We start from the raw sequence: 19,126 nt of genomic DNA on the forward strand, positions 1-19,126 counted from the left end.
CAGGCAGCGCCGCATGAGCCAACCAGCCGAATTCTGCAAACCCCGCTACGCCCCTCCGCCGTTCACCTCGGAGGACTGTCCCCGTGCTTTACGTAGAAAACGTACGTGTACAACCCCCCCCATCATTTTACGCTGTTGTAGTATTCTCAAAGAGAAACTGCGCGTTGTTGGTAACGTAGCAATCCGTGAGGTTGAAGGGAGATGAAAACACGCAAACGGAGATTACGGGACGGTGTTGCGCTATTCCTGCAGCAAGTTCAACAGGCGCAGTTTTTTTTCTTGCATTGATTTTGAAACTGCGTTGAACGGGTCTGAGCTCAAGAAAAAGTCATAACTTTTCAGATGTTTTGTTTTCATTCGAGTGTGCGTATGAACTGTTTGATTTTTCTACAAAGTTTCAGAACCGGGATTCGCTCTTTGGAAACTGCAGAGCTGGCGAGGTGGTTGTTATTGCTATTGCGCAACACGCAAGTCCAGCTAAAAATGATATTAAAAGATAGGACTGACCCGCCCCGACTGATAAGAAAAACGTTTAAATTGACGATTGTGCTGGTGGAAACTGGAAACTGCTCCCATAGCTTAACCTGCGTGAACAGAACGTTTTTAATTTCGAAATGTCGTGTTTTTCTCAACAACTACGTTAAATGACAACGTATCCTTTTACAACCTAATTCCTAAACGCCGTCGTAAAACCAGTATTTTTCTGCTCGATAATGACGTATTTTTTCAAATTGATTTAAAAGTCAATAAAGAGCTACCGTCACAACGACACTTATTTGTAATTGTCACTTATTGTTTTTGTCGGGATCTATTTTGTTTTGACTCCAGTGCCCGTTTTCCTATTACGAGCAAAGCGGAAGGACACATTTGTGGCCCGAGAGGGTGGTTGGGAGTCGCAGACTAATCATGTGACTACGTCGTGATTGTGACATCATTAGTCTCATGATGTGAAAAAAACTTCCGGGTAACACAAGAGTCATTGGGGAGGAGTCAATGGAAATTTCCGTCATCGTCGATGTATCACCAATTTGTAATGTGTAAATGGAAACTGTGACAACATATATTCGTTATCTGAATGCAGACTGTTCTGTTATGTATTTAGGTACAATTAGTGAATGCAGTCTTCGTTTCTTGAATTGGTGAATGCTGTAGCTCTCCTAAAGCAAATAGTTTGTCATTAGGAATTTGGTAGTTCAACCTTAAGTGTTACATCACCAAAGCAAACATATCAAAGTCTGACTGCTTTAATTTCCCCCCTGAGAAAGAGACTATTTAACACACTACTCCATGGGTCTTGAGTACTAGCTGGTTCTGGAAAACCCAATACATCATTTAATAATAATAATAATAATAATTGCTTACACTGATATAGCGCTTTACAGGTAATGGGGACTCCCCTCCACCACCACCAATGTGCAGCCCTCAACTGGATGATGCGACGGCAGCCATAGTGCGCCAGAACGCTCACCACACATCAGCTATCAGTGGGGAGGAGAGCAGAGTAATGAAGCCAATTCATAGATGGGGATTATTAGGAGGCCATGATTGGTAAGGGCTAAGGGGAAATTATCAAAAATTTGATCACTTGTGCATCTTTGATTATATATGATTAGTTAAGGAGCTGAAGAGCATTCAGATTTATTTTCCAAATGAACTGCAGTCTAATAACCTATTTTAATTGATCACAAGAAGTCTGTAAAGATATAATGGTGAATTACAATGCTCTTCTTGTTGTGTTCCAGAGTGTTGGAATGAGAAAAAACTAACCAAAGAGATGACACCAAAAAGACACCAAAGGTTTGCGTAATGGAGTCTCTAAGGACCAAAATTGGTCACACTCGTTCTAGCTGACTAAACACTGGATTTGTTGCCGTTTAATAAAAATAAAACACACCTAAGAAATGTCAGCGATACCGAAGAGTGTTTTATTAGTAACACGTAGAGATCTGGGCACTGAGCCATAAAAGATGCCCCCTGTAGCCTGCTGAGACTAAACTGTTCAACTGGCACAATCTGGGGCATATCTGAGGTGTGTACTGGGGATAAGAGGTAGCAGGACTGACAAATGGTCACCCAACCCCAGAACCCCTGCAAACGGGACGGAACAAGGGTGACAACAGAAAAAAATCTGATTATGGCGCCTTTAAAGCTCTCTTTGCAAACCAGATGGCAACATCTGAAACTTATTATGGTCTCTAGTATTCAATGTAGTACTCCTTTCTGCCAATCAACCGATCTGAACCAGGGGGCCGTGCAGACAAAGGCTGCATGTCAGTCATCGGCAGGCAAATATAAAATTTAGGTTAACAGCACCATAAAAAAATTGGATAAATTATCCACATGAATTTTATTTCCTAAAAATGACAGTGCTGTAGTGCTGCCCTATTGCAATTAAGGAGAAAAAAAGGTCCAAGGGTAAAGCATTAGGGGTAACTAGAAGTTCATTTCCTGTAGAATAGGATCCTGGAATTGGGTGCCAGGTGTCAGCCCTAGTAAGAGAGGGAAGGGTGGGGCACTGGGGGAGGGCACTGCGGTTATGTAGGATTTCTCAAATGGTTTGATAAAAAATAATCTAAGTTCCAGTCAAAAATTGAGATCAAAGATGAAGGGCCTCCAGTGAGCTATGGCTTCTGCAAGATGCAGGGCAAGGGAGCACAAGCCCATTCTCTAGGGGGTGGGGGGGGGGACTTGGTAAGGTAGCTATTTTAGCAGTGTACCCCTCTGCTCCTTTCCCCCCAGCACAAAACAGGAATAAAAAAAACAGGAGAAAATGACTGACTTTCTTTGATGGACTGAACAAGACCAGCAAAGGACAATCCTCTTTCGTCGTCTGTTAAAACATTTCATTGTCCGTTTCCAGCTCTCTCCCTCTGGGCGCCTCTTTCTGCAGATCCCTGTACCCTGCTGGCCGAGCAAATGCATCAGATGTGGAGGGAGGGAGAGGAGGAGGAGTTGAAGAACGTGCAAAGGAAATCGCAAAGGATATGATCAAGCCCAGAGGTGGCAACAAGCCATCAATCTGTCCATCTGTCCACTGTGGCCTGTATGGTTCCGGCCCATTGCCTCCATCCCAGGGCTCCCCAGCCTCGCCTTCCTTCCAGTAAAAATACAACTGGACTCCTCAAAAGTGTTGTACCGTTATTGTCCCTCAACCTCTGCCTCCGACACCCCCAGACATCCCTAAATCTCCCATTCTCAAACGTGATCCAGTTAGGAAAAAAAAACCATTCTCGGTATCCCGCCTTCTCCCCTGTAAAGTCAATAACCCAGGCTAGTTGCTTTTGAAAGAGTCCAGCAACTTGTCATTTCTGCGTGGGGGACAGGAACAGGGGATCTCTGCTGAGAGCGACCAGGGGCTCTGGGGTGGGGGGGTGATGGAGAGAACGCAGGAGGGGAACAAGGGAGGCTGGCTTCACGGATTTCTTTCTTTCATCTTTAAAAAGAACTGCTCGAGGAAAAAAAAAAAACAGACAGGCATACATACAGTCACACACACGCCCCAAGGGGAAGCAAGTTGTAAGGCAGAGGTTCAATGTCAGAAAATGGCCTCCAGAGTCACCCACACACCACCCCCCACTCTCCCCTCCAGAGCCCCCCCTCCATGTATGCCTTCTCCCCTCCCGGTGCTTGGTTGGGGGGGGGGGTCTTATGAAGGGTTCGCTAGGAGGTCATTGAGAGGCGGGGTCCGGCGAGACGAAACAAGGAGGGACTACCCCTCCAGGCGGGAGACGACCCATCACCAGAGCCGGTGCTGATGTAGGTTTCGACTGAGGACGGATCGGACATCTGCAGTGAACCTGCTCCGCCGGGACACAGAGGGAGAGGAGCGATCAGAAAGAGCAGCAGCACCTGAATGCATAGCGTGCAAGATTTGTTCCAACAACCCGCCCCACCTCCACCACCATCCGCCCCTCCCAATGACTGCAGTTTTCATTCTGCTGCGCAGGGAGAAATTAACCCACTGATGCTGAAAATGCTGGAAAACATTAACAGTGCCAGTGCATCATCCACAGGCAAGCAGATCAAATTCAACTTTATAGGCAGTTTAGCAGGTCAAACCTAACGCTGATACAAAACTAAAGGAAATGGCACCAAGTGACACAAAGAAACGTTTCTTTATCATTTGGAAATACAATGATAAATCCCAGATATTTTGAAACAATCTGTTTGGGGTGAATGGAGAAGTTTGCAGACCAATTTAAATTGAACTGTAGGAACTATTTTTTTCCTTCTATATAGTACAACCATGTTCTCTTGGATCATCCGTGCATTCTTGTTGATTTTTACTGAAATCTGCATGTAATTTACGTAGTAATGGTTTAAACCTCAGACACAATTTTAATGGGTGCCACTGCCTACAAAAGCATACTTTCAAAGACACAGGCCCAGATAGTTAAGATCAATACTTAATTTCCCTATAAGAGCCTGATGACAGATCTGATCTCAGGCTGAACCCTTTCCAATGGGCACAAAGCTGGATCTCAGGACACATGGATCAACCAAAGACAGGCTCTGGAATTACCTACCTCAGCGCGTCCAGCATAGGTAAGAGGTTCAGAAGTGCTGTGTCGCTGGGGTCGCTAAACCATGATTTTATAGGAATTGCATTGTCTGGAAGGTAGAACGGACACAGGTTAGCATGGAAAAATGGACCAAATATTACCTCGATCATCGGAGAGCGGAGACAGTAGGTGCTCCAGCATCACTCTCCTACAGTGGGTTTTACTGTAATGCTGTTACAGCTCCCTGCAGCCAGTTCTGCTCCTTGCCACCTCTCTTTTGTGCGGGCAGCAGTGCACAAGCTCAACTTGTCTTTGAACAGAGAACTGAGTAATGGATGAAAATGGAGAGTACAGATAAAGGGTAAGCAGTCAAATTGGGAAAGATGTCATCAGTCATCAGGACTAATGCTGATCCTAATTTAGAGCAGGGTTTTAGATTCTGGTGTAGGCAGGTAAATAGTACATGGATGATACCAAAACAGAAGGATCAGCAAACTGTAGTTGCCAAAAGATTAAGACAAGGTTTAAAATTGGGAAAATACCTAGCAGCTTCATCTGCTGCGCCCCAGAGATCTGGAATTCTATCCCTAAGGATATCAGAGAGTCACCCTGACTGAGCACTCTCAAATCAAGACTGAAAACTTGATTCTTCAGAACGGATTTTATTTAGGTGGTTACATGTCTGCCCCTTTTGTTTTCTTACTATATTCCAAACCCTTACTGAAATTGTGTAATCCTGCTGTCTCCACTCATTGTGCACTTTTTTTCTTACTGTAAAGCACTTTTGAGAAGCTACTTTTAATGGCCTTACATACAATACAATTTTATCATAATAACAACAACAACAATAATCATTATTATTAGTTCGGGTGGGTAGCTGCGTCAGCATGCTCACACCCGAAGAAGGCTCCATAGCCAAAATGTTGTTTTCTTCTCTTTTCAGCATGGAATAAACCTACTACTTGTTCCATAATTATTATTTTTATTATTTTTATTATAAAGATAGGTACTGTACATAGTGTTACATGCAAGTAGCAGAAAAACTACATACTGTACGTTCGATGGGAACCGCTGAGCTTTAAAAGGGTATCTACCGTATGTTGCGCTTTTATCTTTTGGGGGAAGGAATGACAAACAACTAGTGCTAATTGTGCAATTCACTAGTAAGTCCTTAGGCACAATAATAGTTACCACATTACAGAGAAACTCTAGAATCAGTCTGGAGAAGAAAGTCCAACTACATCCACAGGCTCAAAGACCTCAATCTTTTTAGTCCTGGCCAGAGAAGGTTACAAGCGCACCCTGACTCAAATGTGGGAAAGCCCAGAGAGGCTGGAGAAATTGGGGAGAAAGAGGGTGCGCTCTCACCTGGGTGGCTGCGGTAGGCCCCGGGGGAGTTGTCTAGGATGACAATGCTGGAAAGGTCGCTGTGGACCACAGACAAGTCTTTAATGTAACTACCTAGATCCAGCGTACAGTGCTGCAGGGAGAGAGGGGGAGAGAGACAGTGAGATCAAGCGTACAGAGAGATAAACTACCAAAATCCTGTTCAATGCAATGCAGGCCTGGGTCGTATACACACTTGGACGCAAATAGTCACCGACAAGCAAACAGTGCGGAAGTCCAATATCATCACAGACTGTCACGACCGCCTTTTGCACAGTGAATTTGCCCTCCTGCCATCAGGGCATGAATTTATACTGCCTAGATTCAAGAGCTTTTGAACGGAGTCGTGTTTTATTCTCATAGCTATTAACCTGCTCAATTTGGACAATTGCCTGTTAATCTCGCTTTACTTATACATTTTTCTTCTCATCATGTCTCATGTCTCTTTTTTGTTAATGGTTTCATGTTGTGTTAAAAGTGTTGTGTATTGAATTACATTTTTACCTGCCTAAAAAGCAAATTTCCCATCTGGGACAATAAAGTAAAGTAAGTAAAGACATGCCGCACTCAAAAACAAGATAGAAAAGACAGACAGAGAAGGGAGTCACCTGTCTGTAGTATCTCCGTTTCAAGATTCCTCTGTTGTTGTCTAGTTTGTCAGCTACTGCTGAGCCATATATCTCCATACTGGCTGTGAAGACTACCAGCTCATACCACTGGCTGACCTGAGATGAAGAGAGGGAGAGAATAAGGAAATGGCCTGGAAGAAAAGCCTGGATGCGATCCTCCAGGAACCCTTCTCAAATGACTCCTGATCTGTCCTAAACGACTTCTTCATGATTAACGCTAATTGATCTCTCAATCACACTAATGACTTAATTAGATTAAGGGCAGTAGGCACATCTTTACTTTTACAGTAGGGTGGTGGTACAAAACAAGCTACCCAGCCATTTTGTTGACATTGATACCCTGGCTTATTTCAGGAAGCCAGCTGGATGAGATTACTGGATCAATTAACTACTCACTACCAAACGGGTCAGAGGGGCACATTGGCCTCCTCTCGTTTCTAATCATTCTTATGTTCCTAAACAAAATGATCAAATCATTCAGCCTTGGATTAGAACAGGGCTGAGAGAAGCTGCAGCCAGATCTGCACAGAAACACAATCCATGGGCCAGCGCAGCAGGTCCAACTCGCATCTCACCTGAAATTAGGAAATCAAACAAGACAGAAGTCTTACTCACCACTTCCAGAAAGAAGTCGACATGCGGCCTTTTATGTACAAAGAACCTGACGGGGTGTTTGTCTATTACCACCTACGTGGGCAGAGAGAAGAGAGAGACAACCAGAGGCTTAACATCACAAAAAAAAAGACCTCAGTGTGGTGTTAATCCTCACTGACCCACAAGGCACCTACTCCACTATTGCAAGAACCACTGTTACAAAAGAGAACAGCGTTCCTGCAAATAATGCCACTGCAACAATGTCCTTTTTTAAACGCATGCTATTTAGAAACCTTGGGAGAGCTGAAAGGGTGAAGCAACAGAGAGAAGAGACCTTTTCGCCTTCCGCCATTGTAGATGGGCTTTCAGAAGGGGCACAGCATGCACTCTACTGATGCCACCCACATCGCCTCCCGCAAAGAAGCTGAGCAAACCACCAGCCCTGGTTTCTTACGTAATTGCTCATTCAGCAAAGCCAACTTCAATCTCATTTCAATAACCAAGTTAGAAACATCACTTCCACACACTATAACATTTTCACCTTTTGTTTAAAACATTTCTGAAGTGTTCAGTGAACAGGTAGGTGCCCTTTACTCATCACAGTCCTAGAGGAAAACCTCATCACTGCAGTCAGAGCCCATATTCCAGCTGCAGAACTTTTAGGGCAGACTCCTCTAACTCCTGTATTTTTTTTAACAAAGTACCAGACTTGGGTGCAAACAATATTTGAAAATGTTTTCAATCAAAACTTTAAAACTGAGATATGCCAAGATGAGATATGCTAAGTACATCCCTGAGCAAACATGTTCCATTCAACGCACTCTTACCTGCTTGCGATCTTTTTGAACCACTAAACATATAAAGGTTGCCATTATATCACAGGGATAGACAAGGAGTCATGACAGGTCAGTGATTTTCAGGTTCCCAATCCTGGTCCTGGAAATTAACTAAATATTCTATTCAAGCATCTTGCTAGTTCAATTAAGACTTTAACTGGGTAATCAAGCTAGGCTGGAATGAAAACCAGCAGGTCCGTGGTCCTTCAGGACCCAGATTGGGAACAAGTGTTAAAAAGGAATAGACCTAATTTTCAGGAACCCTTCCCAAGTGTTTCCTTGTTACTCCTTGACTTGTGTTGCAACAGATTAGTTCATTAATTCAGCTTTCAATTACACAAAGGACTAGTTTTTTGCAGGTTTTTTCTGCAGTTGGCACTCTTGGCTTTCAGAAACACAGGGCTGCTGGCTTACAGCAGCCAATACATTCAGCAAACAGGACTCTGATCAAAAAGGGCTTTTTTGCTTTCTATGACAAATTCTACAGTCCTTAATAGGTGACTGATGAATGCTGTGCAGGCAGATGGGAAATCTCTGACACAAGACAAACAGGATACTGTCTAAAATACAAAACGCCTGTTAACTGGAAAAGCAGACCTCAAAGAGCAGAGCTCTGAAACCCGGCTCTTGGGACGAGGTTGGTGCAAATGTGTAATCCTGTCCAATGCTTTAAGAGCTGGTTGACAACGGTGCTGCAGGAGACCCCCAAGTGACTTTCCTAGAGCGTCCCCAGCATGAACCAGGTCCAGGTCACGGTCACAGGCCGCGTTCCATTCGCAACCCCTCGGCTTGCAGACCCCGTCCTTCTACCTGCAGGGCGTCGAGGGGCTCCCAGCGTTAAAACCACTGCAGGCTCCCCTCCCCCCAGTCCGCACGGCGTCTCCTCGGCTGAGGAGCTGGGCCTGATGTGACCGTCCGCGCAGCCACCAGGACAGAGCAGCACAAAGAGAGAACGGGCAGCTAGCTGCACGGATGTAAATGCCTAACTTACATTAGCCTAAACGCTGATCAAGCCTGCAATCTAAAAAGCCAAGAATATTACATGCCGTATAGCAGATGGATTTTTTTTCCCCATTCCCCTGCCGGTCTAAATATTTCAGTGTATAATGCCACCACTGTTTCATTCAAAGCACGGCCTCCCTTCTTTAAACTGATCAGAAAACCTACAGAACCCAGTAAATCGTTAGGCATTTCTACTGTGTGTAAATGCCAGCCTGCACAGCCCCCTGGCTCACTCCAGAGACAGGGGACCACCAGACAGGCTAGGGGGACGCCGCTCACCTTCAGGATGAAGTCAGGCGGCGTGCCAGGCCGCACTGTGGGCCGCAGGACGCCGTCGTGGTGCGAGTGGATGAGCGTCTCGTCCAGGTCTAGCACCAGGATCTTCCTCTTCACTGCGTCTGCGCGAGAACACACACACGCATATTCAGGCCAAGAGCCAGGCTCGGCACGCAAAGGCAGAGCAGGGTGGGGGGTGCAGGTTGGCATTCATGCCGATATCCAACCTGTGGAGACGCAGAGTTATACTTACTCAATCTGTTTCTGGAGATGGGGGAGAGAGGTAACGTGTCATAACGCACAGTCTGGTACTGGATTATCTGCAAAGAGAAGAGGAGGAACCAGTTACAAACAGTGGCGGCCAGGTGGCGCTGTTGCACCACAACTCCGGCAGACCCAAGGAGTTAACTATTGCCATATGATGCAAAGGAGCACATAAACGTTCCGTGCTGAAAAGAGACGACAAGAAACACAACGGTTCGGCTGTGGAGCCTTCTATGGGTGTGACACACTCCATGGCCGAAACGTTCTCTCTTTTTTCTTTTCAGCATGGAATAAACCTTAACTTGTTCCTTTGCCGCCTACGTATGCTGACTAAGCTACCTACTTGAACTACAATTGCCACATGATGCCTGATGTCTCCGGAGCCCTGAAGAGCCCAAAGGGACTGCCAGTTTGGAAAGATACTTTTAAACAGTTCATGGCACGAGACGGCACATAAACACAGGTTCCACTCGATGCGGATTTTGCACATGCCGCTCCAATTTCCCAAAGGGAGACATTTTAGGAACGAGAACACTCTGTAAACAGACGAAAGAAAACCAACAGTCGGATGGGGGGTAATTAACGTCCAGACAATTTTGGAAATTGTGGGTTGTTAATCGATCAAGCCAGCCGCCTGCGACTCCCAGCTTCCGTACGCCTGCCACTCTCCTGGGACCGGAAGCGCGTTTCTTGCCGATGTTACTGCCAGGCCTGGAGCAGTCGGCAAGCCTCGAGTGCCTGTTGGCAAATCCAGGGAAATCCAGCCGACCCCCAGCCATGCCAACACCGGCAACGTCTGGCACATTCAGCGTCTGGCAAGGAAGCCCGGGGGAGTCCTCCTGCTGGCTGGCCGAGGAGCGCAGTGCCAGCTGAACCCAACCACAGCAGAGCCCCTTGGGAGCCTTGTAAGGGGGGGGGGGGGGGGGAGTCTCGACTCAAAAAAGCAAATTCTCTTGCTTTTTTTATGACAGAGGGGACTTCAAACGCAACCCCCAGTCCGCATTTCCTCCTGACCCAACAACCAGAGCCGGTTGCAATTAAATCTTGTACCGGGGAGGAGGGAGGGGGAGCCTGGGGGGGTGCTGGTGTGCGAGAGAGAGATGATCCGGACCAGTAGCGGGGATTGACAGAAGAGCGGATGTGGAACACAGCTGTCCAGCACGCACTCCTTCAGGGATCCCAGTCACATTCCTGTGCAGCCCTGGCCCTCCTGATCTCTGCTAGGTCTCCCTGTTCCGATTATACTTCCTGCCAGTGCAGCTGCCTCACTAACCCAGCTCTGAAGCCAGCAAAGTCGTTCTATCCAAGAATGGACAAGACGTGGCTGCACCTGGCGCCGACGGTTTTCTTGTAAAGCAGAACACTTCTTAGACTGCCATCAATCTTTTACCGCTCCGTGCTAAAGGTGCTTTTGTCAAACACCACACAATCTCAGTTTTTTACTACAACTGCCATTTCCCTCACCCACCCTGACTATTCCAGCAAAAGCACCTTCGTAAAAGCCCTACTGACAGGGTGCTCCTTCACCCAGTGCTTTTCAGACAACCCTGGGACCTACGCACAGCCAAGGAATTCACCTCCCGGCTCCTGTTCCTCCAGCCACGAAGAGTGAAAGCTTTTGTTTATCTGCCATTTTCAGAACGTAAAATTGAAAACCGATCCAAAACAGAAGGAGGTGGCCCACAGAGGAAGAAAATCCTCTAGCGTCTGCTTTGGCACGGATCGGAGAATGCGCCGGTGAAAAGGGGAAGGCAGGTGAAGTTCAGAAACCACCAAGAGAGATCTGATAGCGGTAATCACAAGGCTGTGTAACGCGATGCCATTACCTCTGCCTGCCCCTCTTATGTAATCCAAGACTGTCATCAGCCATCCCTGCAGCTGCCTCTCCATGGCTCTGCGTTATACAAGAAAGCCGCCTCCCATTCTCTCTCGCGCTCTCACTGGGTTTGGAAATGACTAGGCATCGCCGGACAAAGGCAGGGAGAGAGAGGTACCCTCTCCCCCGCCCCCCACCTCGACACTGGTGGGGCACTGCCAGCGGAAGTGTCCCAGCACCGGCTATTCCTGGCCGCTTCAGCTGTCGAGGCGCGTCAGCCGGGGGGCGAGTCAGGGCGCTGGGGAACAGCTGGAAGCGCCTGTTTGTCACGCTGGCGGATTCCGGGTGGATGCCGGGCACCTCAGTCCAGCCGGTGTCCGGGCCCCAACTCCCACCCCCCATTTCCCTGCATCCTCTCTGTTGGAGCCCCCACATGCTGCCTTTCAGTGCCAACCAGAGCCGTGCTGAAGACACACGAGAGACAAGAAGCGGCAACAGACAGAGGTCTGCCGCTCGTCACTCAGATGAGCAACGTCCGCATCACCGCACCTGAACCTCCTGGGGGGAGAACATTGTCAAACACAAGGGAATCATGACCCATCTAGGTTTCACAGAGGGTGCTACTTACACACAATGCATAGAAAACCTGCAACTCCCCAAAGGATTCTCTGCAATGTGTCTACAGTAAGCTGCAGGAATGTTATAGTAGCGCAGGTTGCAATTGCAGATCTTCAGAAGTATGAGTGAACAAAGTATAGAGATCAGTACTCAGCGCGCACACTCCTGCATCTCGGGATCCTGGTTTGTTTAACTGCCTAGGTCACAAGCTTCCAAATCCCACAGAGCAGTTTTCCATCACTCCAAGTAAGCCCTACAGGCCCTCTGTAACAAGTCTTAATAAAGAAATGAAGACTGGGGCTGTATGCGTCACTCAGGAACACACCTGAAGACCACTGGCAAATGGATCACAAATTGTACTTTGCTAAAAAGTGTCAAATTGTACAAAGCTAAAAAGTGTGAAAGCCAAAAATGTGGATTTAACGTGTTATGCAACATCTTCAGCTGAGAATGAACTTGGACAAGAAGGTGGGGAAGTACAATGAGGAAGTGTATTAGCTTTGTGCTGCCTAATGATTCAGCAGTGGACATCTCAATTGCGACCTGAGGGTTAAAAAAATACTTGGATTTCAGAACGCTGAAAGTTTTGAACATTACTGCCTGCCTACCATTACTGATCTGTTTTTTTTCATTTCACCTTAAGAATCACTACGCATTTGTAAAACCACTTGAAAATTCAGCAGTTTAATTTTTGCATGCTACACCCTGTGAGCAAATTATGTTCACCTTTCCCAACTTTAGCCATGTAATATCAAAGACCAGCGGACGTGGCTACAGCGATGGGAGACACCAGTGGTGTAGCCATGGCTACAGCGATGGGAGACACCAGTGGCGTAGCCATGGCTACAGCGATGGGAGACACCAGTGGCGTAGCCATGGCTACAGCGATGGGAGACACCAGGGCCATGGCTACAGGGATGGGAGACACCAGGGGCCATGGATACAGGGATGGGAGACACCAGGGGCCATGGATACAGGGATGGGAGACACCAGGGGCCATGGATACAGGGATGGGAGACACCTGTGGTGTAGCCAAGGTTACAGGGATGGCATACACCAGTGGCCATGTTTACAGGGATCAGCAATTTCTATCACATCTTTAAGAGGATGTTTCTAAAGCACAAGTGACTATTGCTACAGGAGCAGAGCCTTGCACTTTCTGTTCTCTCACAACAGTAAACCCGGCTGACCGTGCCCTGACACAATCAGCTGACTCCTGATGTATTTAAATAGAGCCAGGAACGCAACCGCACAGAAACAGGGGGCATAAAAACATAACATTTAAAACTTAGAGGAGGCCTTCCTGCCCATCAAGCCCATTTCCTAAAAGCAGCTTAAGTATCTACCAGAAAACAACTGGAAGAGGTTATAAGACCAATTAGCTCTCAGAGAAACCCAAACTCTTATCTTCATCGGGAAGCTGCAGTTAGACGCAGCCTGCATTAAAAGAGCTCTTGATATTAAAGAATACAGTTTACTATTCTCAAAGTTAAAAATTCTCTAAGAAAAGGATGCCTTCCTTAACCAGATCCTTCTGAACCGGTCCTCTCTGGGTTTAATCACAGGGAGGGATTTTGTTAAATACAAGCACCATCACACTACACAGTCAGAAAACACCCCCGATTTAAAAGACGACTCGACATCGTTTCTGGAGCAGTAACTTGAGTAACAAGTAATAACATAATTGTTTTCCAACCTGACATACCTGTTTGGCACTCTTTCAGAAGCAATGTTGCCACACCGGTAACTCAAGCTATAAACTGTATAGTGCACTTAGAACAATGGAATTTAGATTTCTAACACTGAATAGTATATACATAAAGTATGTTATGCAGGAAGCCGTGTGGTGGGGAGTTAATTCAGTAGAGAAAAACATACTTTTTTCAAGGAAGTCATCACCACTGCACATTACTTCTGCTTCACTTTAGCAAGCAAAAAAACAAAGGAGAGACCTGCAAAAAGTCTCTCATGCAGGCACTTATGGACTGAGGGAGGGAACAAGCCCCCCTTTGTGCCCAGTAACCTCCATAACACAGAGTCTGTGAGTTTGGAGATTATTGGGACCATCTTTTCTACAAGATCCTGCTGCTCTGGAATCAGTCCAAGGAAGAGCAATCAGGTGCATTCCAGGGCTCAAGAGAATCTCCAACGCTGACAGGTTGAAAGAACTGAATACTTTTCGTCTTTAACAGAGCCGATTACAAGGAGACCAGATGCAAGTATTCAAAATCCTCCGCACTGACAGAGTTGACCCAGTGGATATCTTCAGACTCGACAGTGCAACAAGAACCAGAGGGCGAAAATAGAAACTACGTGGTACTGTATATGTCACCGAGACGGGAAGGTGCTTATTTACACAAAGAGTGGTTGGAGTATGGAACGAGATATCATGTCTGTGAAGCCGTTTTTTTTCAAGAATCCACTGGGTAAGATCTGGGCCAAAAGGTCTCTTTCTTATTTGTTCTTATGGTCTTGCCTTGCTCTGACACAGGACTGTGTGCTCCCTGCTCTCTACATTTCAGAATCTTTACTAACTGCAATGACAATCTCGTCCAGGAGTTTACAGGTGAACATGACTCATTTGTCCGCCGCGCTGTGATCAGGATTTATCATGACAGCCTTCAAATAAAACATGACTCACCACAGGATATTCTCTGCATGGCGGCAAAGATTGACCTAAGAAAATGAACCTCAGGGGCACATCTTTTGGTATTAGTTTTAAGCTCTTAAAAAATATCAACATACTCGATGAAGTCACAGCTCTGTAGTGGAACCAAACTCATGTAACACTGTGTTTCCTGGGAACGGCCTTGGGGATGTACTGGGTTAAACTCGGAGAATAGAAGACTTATCCCCCCCACACTTTTGACCTCCCAGCTCTGCAGCGCCATCCCCAGGCAGTTAGCAAGGAAAAGCTAGCCAACACAACCCAGGACAGAACGAGCACAGAAGTTACTGTTACCATAAAACTTCAAGTTACATTTACAGTGCCTGTCCTATGGATTTCTTTAACACGTTCAATTCAGGTAACACTGGATCAGTGTTTTAAATTGTGCCATTTCAATGGGTTTCTACAAGCTGCACGTTTGGAACCCATCACAAAAGATGGGATCCAAATCAAATCTCATGGCAGATGACAGAAAGAGCAAGAGGTGAGCGGAGAGAGACGTTTATAAACCACATAAACAAGACTACGAATAGGAAAATGAGCACCTCTGATAAAATCTTTCGACAGGCTAGCTGCAAATGTAACTCCACAACCAGCTTCAGCAAAATGGGCTGTGACCCAGTTACCCCCACACTGGCCAAGACACTACGTTTCCTGCTGCAGACACCGAATCTTCCTGCCACTTCACCCATTTATTTTGGACTGCTGGAGAAGCCTCTATTACTTCCTAGTTAAGCACATATCCTGATAGTCCATGAGCACCTTAAATGATCTCTTCTTAGTTTCTCAGTTAAGTTTGCTGGTCTTTGCTCATCTACTAAAGCTGACACATGGAACATTTTTTAAGGTTTTTAAAAGATAACTGAAAAGGCAAAAGGGAGTTTCTGCCTCTTCTTTTTTTCCCCAGATTGATGAACTAATTAGGCCAATTAAGCAATTGTGCTTGGAAATGAGGTAAGACCCTTCAGGGCATATGAAGCTGCTGAGCACTTCTGATTTCAATAGCGGAAAAAAAGTGGTTATCAGGAAACTTCTCTTCACTCCTGTGCAGTCCAACAGTGTGTGAATTCAACCTCTCACAGAAGATCTGCTCCCTGATCGACAGATCTTACAGCTGACCTGAGGGCCTGCACTTCTGCTTTCAATATTTTAGAATCATTTATAACAATTAAGGAGTTCAATCTGCCTTCTTGAATGGGGACAGAAATGGATGAAACTTTTCACTCAAGCAGAATGAAAAGAATTACCCTTTTTTTTCCCCACTATGTCTGAAGGTAACATTTATTCTGCCACTGCTCAGATACTTCTGACAGTCTCCAAAAAAGGGTCTCTCTCTCGCAAACCACATGCCAGCATGACAAGGACCAAGGTCTGGGATTCTAAAGATACTTTCCCCTTTCTGAGTCAGCTGGGAGGCCACAAGAAATATACAGATGATGAAAGAAAATAACATGCCTGTCAAGGCATGGTAATTCTAACCATGTGTGTGGATACGAGGAGAGAAAAGAGTCCTTCACATGCCTCAACACACTAAGAAAGCTTCAAGTTCAGAGGAGGCCACTGTCCCTCGGGCCCAATTGGTTGCGAGTAGTTAATCGATTGCAGGATCTCAAACTGCAGTGTCCTGAAAGAAGCCAGGGTATCAGCTTCAACAACGTGGCTGGGTACTTTCTGCCACACTCTTTGTGCAAAGAAGTGCCTCTTCCTAACCGAAGGCTCCCATCCAGGGTAAAACTGATTCAGGGTAACGGCTTCAACAACATGCCTGGGCAGCTAGCTCCATCTAACCCTTTGTGTAAAGAAGCACCTCATTTTCTCAGTTTTTAATTAAACTACCTCAGAGGTCCCACGTCCGGCCTCTGGTTTGTGTTTCCCTGTTAGTTCCAAGTTCACTGGCTTGACTTTATCAGTGCCTCTGAGGATTTTGAATACTTGTATCAGGTCCCGTCGTAAATCTTCCCTGTTAAAGACTAAAAAGATTTGGTTCCTTCAGGCAGACAGTGTCTGGCATTCCCTTAAGAGCCAGAATACGTCTTTTTACTCATCTATGCACCCCTTTTTGAGCAGCAATGTCTGTTCCAAAACGCTTAACGTTTCTAACTATAACACACACATAACTGACCCAAAACCACTACTCAAAATGTGTGCTACCACATGCACCTCTTAAATCTATGGAAATCCAAATTAAAGAGGGACTTTGCAAATAATTAATGAGGCTGCCCCCGTCTCAGTCTCTGCCCTCTGATGGGGAAGTGCAGATACACATCTTAAAAAAAACTGCAGGGAAGTTCGGGCTCCCATGTCAAGATCAAGACTGTCCAAATCACATTTCGCAGTCCGGATGCGAGTGCCTACACACGTACACGGCATAGCCCCACGGAATCACGTACTTCTCAACAAACTGAACAGCTCCTCGGCGCCCTTTCTCCGCGATCTTTCTCACTCCTGGTCCCAGGAAAAGCACCTGTCAGGATATGGCTGACCAGAACGCGAGATCGCTTGTGGTACAGAGGACGAGACCGGACACCGGCCTCTAGAGCAAGCAAGTTAGAAACGTGGACCTTACCCACGTTGTTAAATTATTTTTCACACTCTTTTAAAAGAATACCGCAATCCGAAAGAGGGAGGCGAGGCCGTAATCCCCGTGTAGCTAATGCATCTAGGAAATGACCACCTGCAACTGCTTTTGGCGTTGTTTTTTGTTTCCAAAGATCACGATAATGACACAAAGCGCGCTGGGAGGGGGCGGCACTGCCCCGCAAACTCAACTTGCACACTCTCTCCGCCCTGTGCTCCAAATCCAACGAGCTGGGCTCGGGCAACCCTCGGATCGAGCAATGGCAGCACCGCCGTTTAAGAGCCCAGGCTCGAGTTCTTGAGGGTTTGCTACCGGAGTTGAACACATCGTTGAGCAGCAATAAACTTTACGTCGATGGCTCTCCCGGGGTAGGTGAGAGGAGGACATTAAAAAAAAAAACAAGATTAGTTTCCACAGAAGTGAGAGATCACGCGTTGCACAAATCGTGTAGTTCACAAGTTACAAACTAACCGGTGCGTTTGTAATAAGCACCGGGTCTCCAAGGTGTGTGTGCGCACATAACATACGGTTCACACTCAGCACGGTGTGCGCGTTTCTAATTCATGGTGCAGCCCCGCACTTCGCTTGACAGCTAATTTGACTTAGAGAAGGAAGACAGAAGCTATTTTATGCCCCCCATCTAGGAAGATACATGCAGAATTTGCTACTCACTGTGCGAAGGTGTTTCCTGAGAATATAGAGGATCAATCCCCAGATCCGGGAGGTGACCCCAAGGAAAGTCCGGATCCCGAGCAGGCACTGTCGGGTCTTGAACATGTCGACAGACTCGGGGCCGCAGGATCTAACACCACAATCAGGCGCCACGAAAGGGTTCCGACGCGACCACCTCGCAGCCGGCGCACTGACAAAGGCGGAGGTGGCAGAGGGGAGGGGGGGGGAGGCGAAGCCGGTACCGAACCGAACCCGCTCCCGGGCGGGTTGGTGGTGGTGGGGGGGTAAAACAAGTATGTGTTTGGTTGAAGGCGAACCAGCGCTCCTTTCACTTTAAAAAATGAAGTACAAAAAAAAGAGCACACAGGACCAGCGACCAAGTAGGCTCCGAGACCGAAACAAATTCCCCCCAAAAGTTCCGAGAACCTTTTAGGAATGATAATGTTGTTGCTGTTGTTCCACTCCTTCCCCCCCCAAAAAACACCATACATAAGTCCAGTCCAGCAGTCAAAACCGCTTCTCCACTTCACAGCGAATCCGGAACCGAACTGAGAGCCGCCATGGCCGCCGAGACGTCACTTCCGCCGAAAGCTCCCACATTCATCGCGTTCTCGTGGCAGAAGGGTAAGCGGCAGGGTTGCCCGCTGCCTGACGTCACACGCAGCTCCTCTGCACACTCCTTTCCAAAGACGCGTTGTGCTCTGCAGAAGAGAACGGCTCTGATTATTGTATTTGCGTCGACAGCGATTCAAGTACTTAATGCATGCTAGTGCAATACCAGTATATAACACAGCAGCCACGAAAGCAGCGCTGGGATCAACTGCACGGGCCTGCGCCGAAATAGCTGGCGTGGTGTCTGGCAGTTCCTTCGAAGAACGGACAGCTGCGCAGATGCTGGTATCTGCGCTCGACAGACGCGCCTGCGCACGCCCCATGGCAATCGGGGACGCGCTTTCAGTTCCAGACAGCGCGCACAAGTCTTGCTCAAAAATAGAAACTACTTTCTTCTAAAGGAAGAGACACGCTGTCACTAACCGACATAACGAGGGATGTAGGCCTCAGCACTATTCATTCAGCGCTTTCCAGAAATCCTGTGTGTTCAAGTTACTGATTTTTCTGAAAGCTTCTTACTCATAATAAATTTGAAAAAGATTAACTCATACTCAACTTCCACAGAAAACAACAATAATAATAATAATACCCCCCTACACTTATATAGTGCCACTCAAAGTGCTTTACAGGTAATGGGGACTCCCCTTCACCACCACCAGTGTGCAGCCCCACC

The 19,126-nt window shown here is 46.7% G+C and overlaps 1 protein-coding gene and 1 long non-coding RNA gene across 2 annotated transcripts; one reads left to right on the forward strand and one right to left on the reverse strand.

Moving 5' to 3' along the window:
• The first annotated feature begins 11 nt into the window (after positions 1–11).
• LOC107076626 (uncharacterized) lies at positions 12–1,907 on the forward strand. The gene is made up of 2 exons (XR_011187564.1): positions 12–101; positions 1,743–1,907. It is a non-coding gene; the product is annotated as an uncharacterized lncRNA (long non-coding RNA).
• LOC102694987 (CTD nuclear envelope phosphatase 1A) lies at positions 1,907–18,173 on the reverse strand. Its single transcript, XM_006627565.3, has 8 exons — positions 17,842–18,173; positions 9,479–9,545; positions 9,229–9,347; positions 7,133–7,204; positions 6,497–6,613; positions 5,871–5,982; positions 4,527–4,611; positions 1,907–3,797 (listed from the first exon to the last, which is right to left on the reverse strand). Exons 1-8 carry the CDS (start codon positions 17,944–17,946, stop codon positions 3,737–3,739), a joined length of 738 nt encoding a protein of 245 aa, XP_006627628.3. The 5' UTR covers positions 17,947–18,173; the 3' UTR covers positions 1,907–3,736.
• Between the last annotated feature and the right edge of the window lie 953 nt (positions 18,174–19,126).

This window comes from Lepisosteus oculatus, chromosome 3, assembly GCF_040954835.1.
Source record: "Lepisosteus oculatus isolate fLepOcu1 chromosome 3, fLepOcu1.hap2, whole genome shotgun sequence".
Lineage (NCBI taxonomy): Eukaryota > Metazoa > Chordata > Actinopteri > Semionotiformes > Lepisosteidae > Lepisosteus > Lepisosteus oculatus.

Coding starts and splice junctions, on each gene's coding strand:
- LOC102694987 (XM_006627565.3), bottom strand. CDS start 17,946: ATGTTCAAGACCCGACAGTGCCTGCTCGGGATCCGGACTTTCCTTGGG. Junction 9,546..17,841: donor TCAGGAAACACCTTCGCACA/GTGAGTAGCAAA, acceptor TTCTCTTTGCAG/ATAATCCAGTACCAGACTGT. Junction 7,205..9,228: donor CGCCTGACTTCATCCTGAAG/GTGAGCGGCGTC, acceptor CTGCCCACGTAG/GTGGTAATAGACAAACACCC.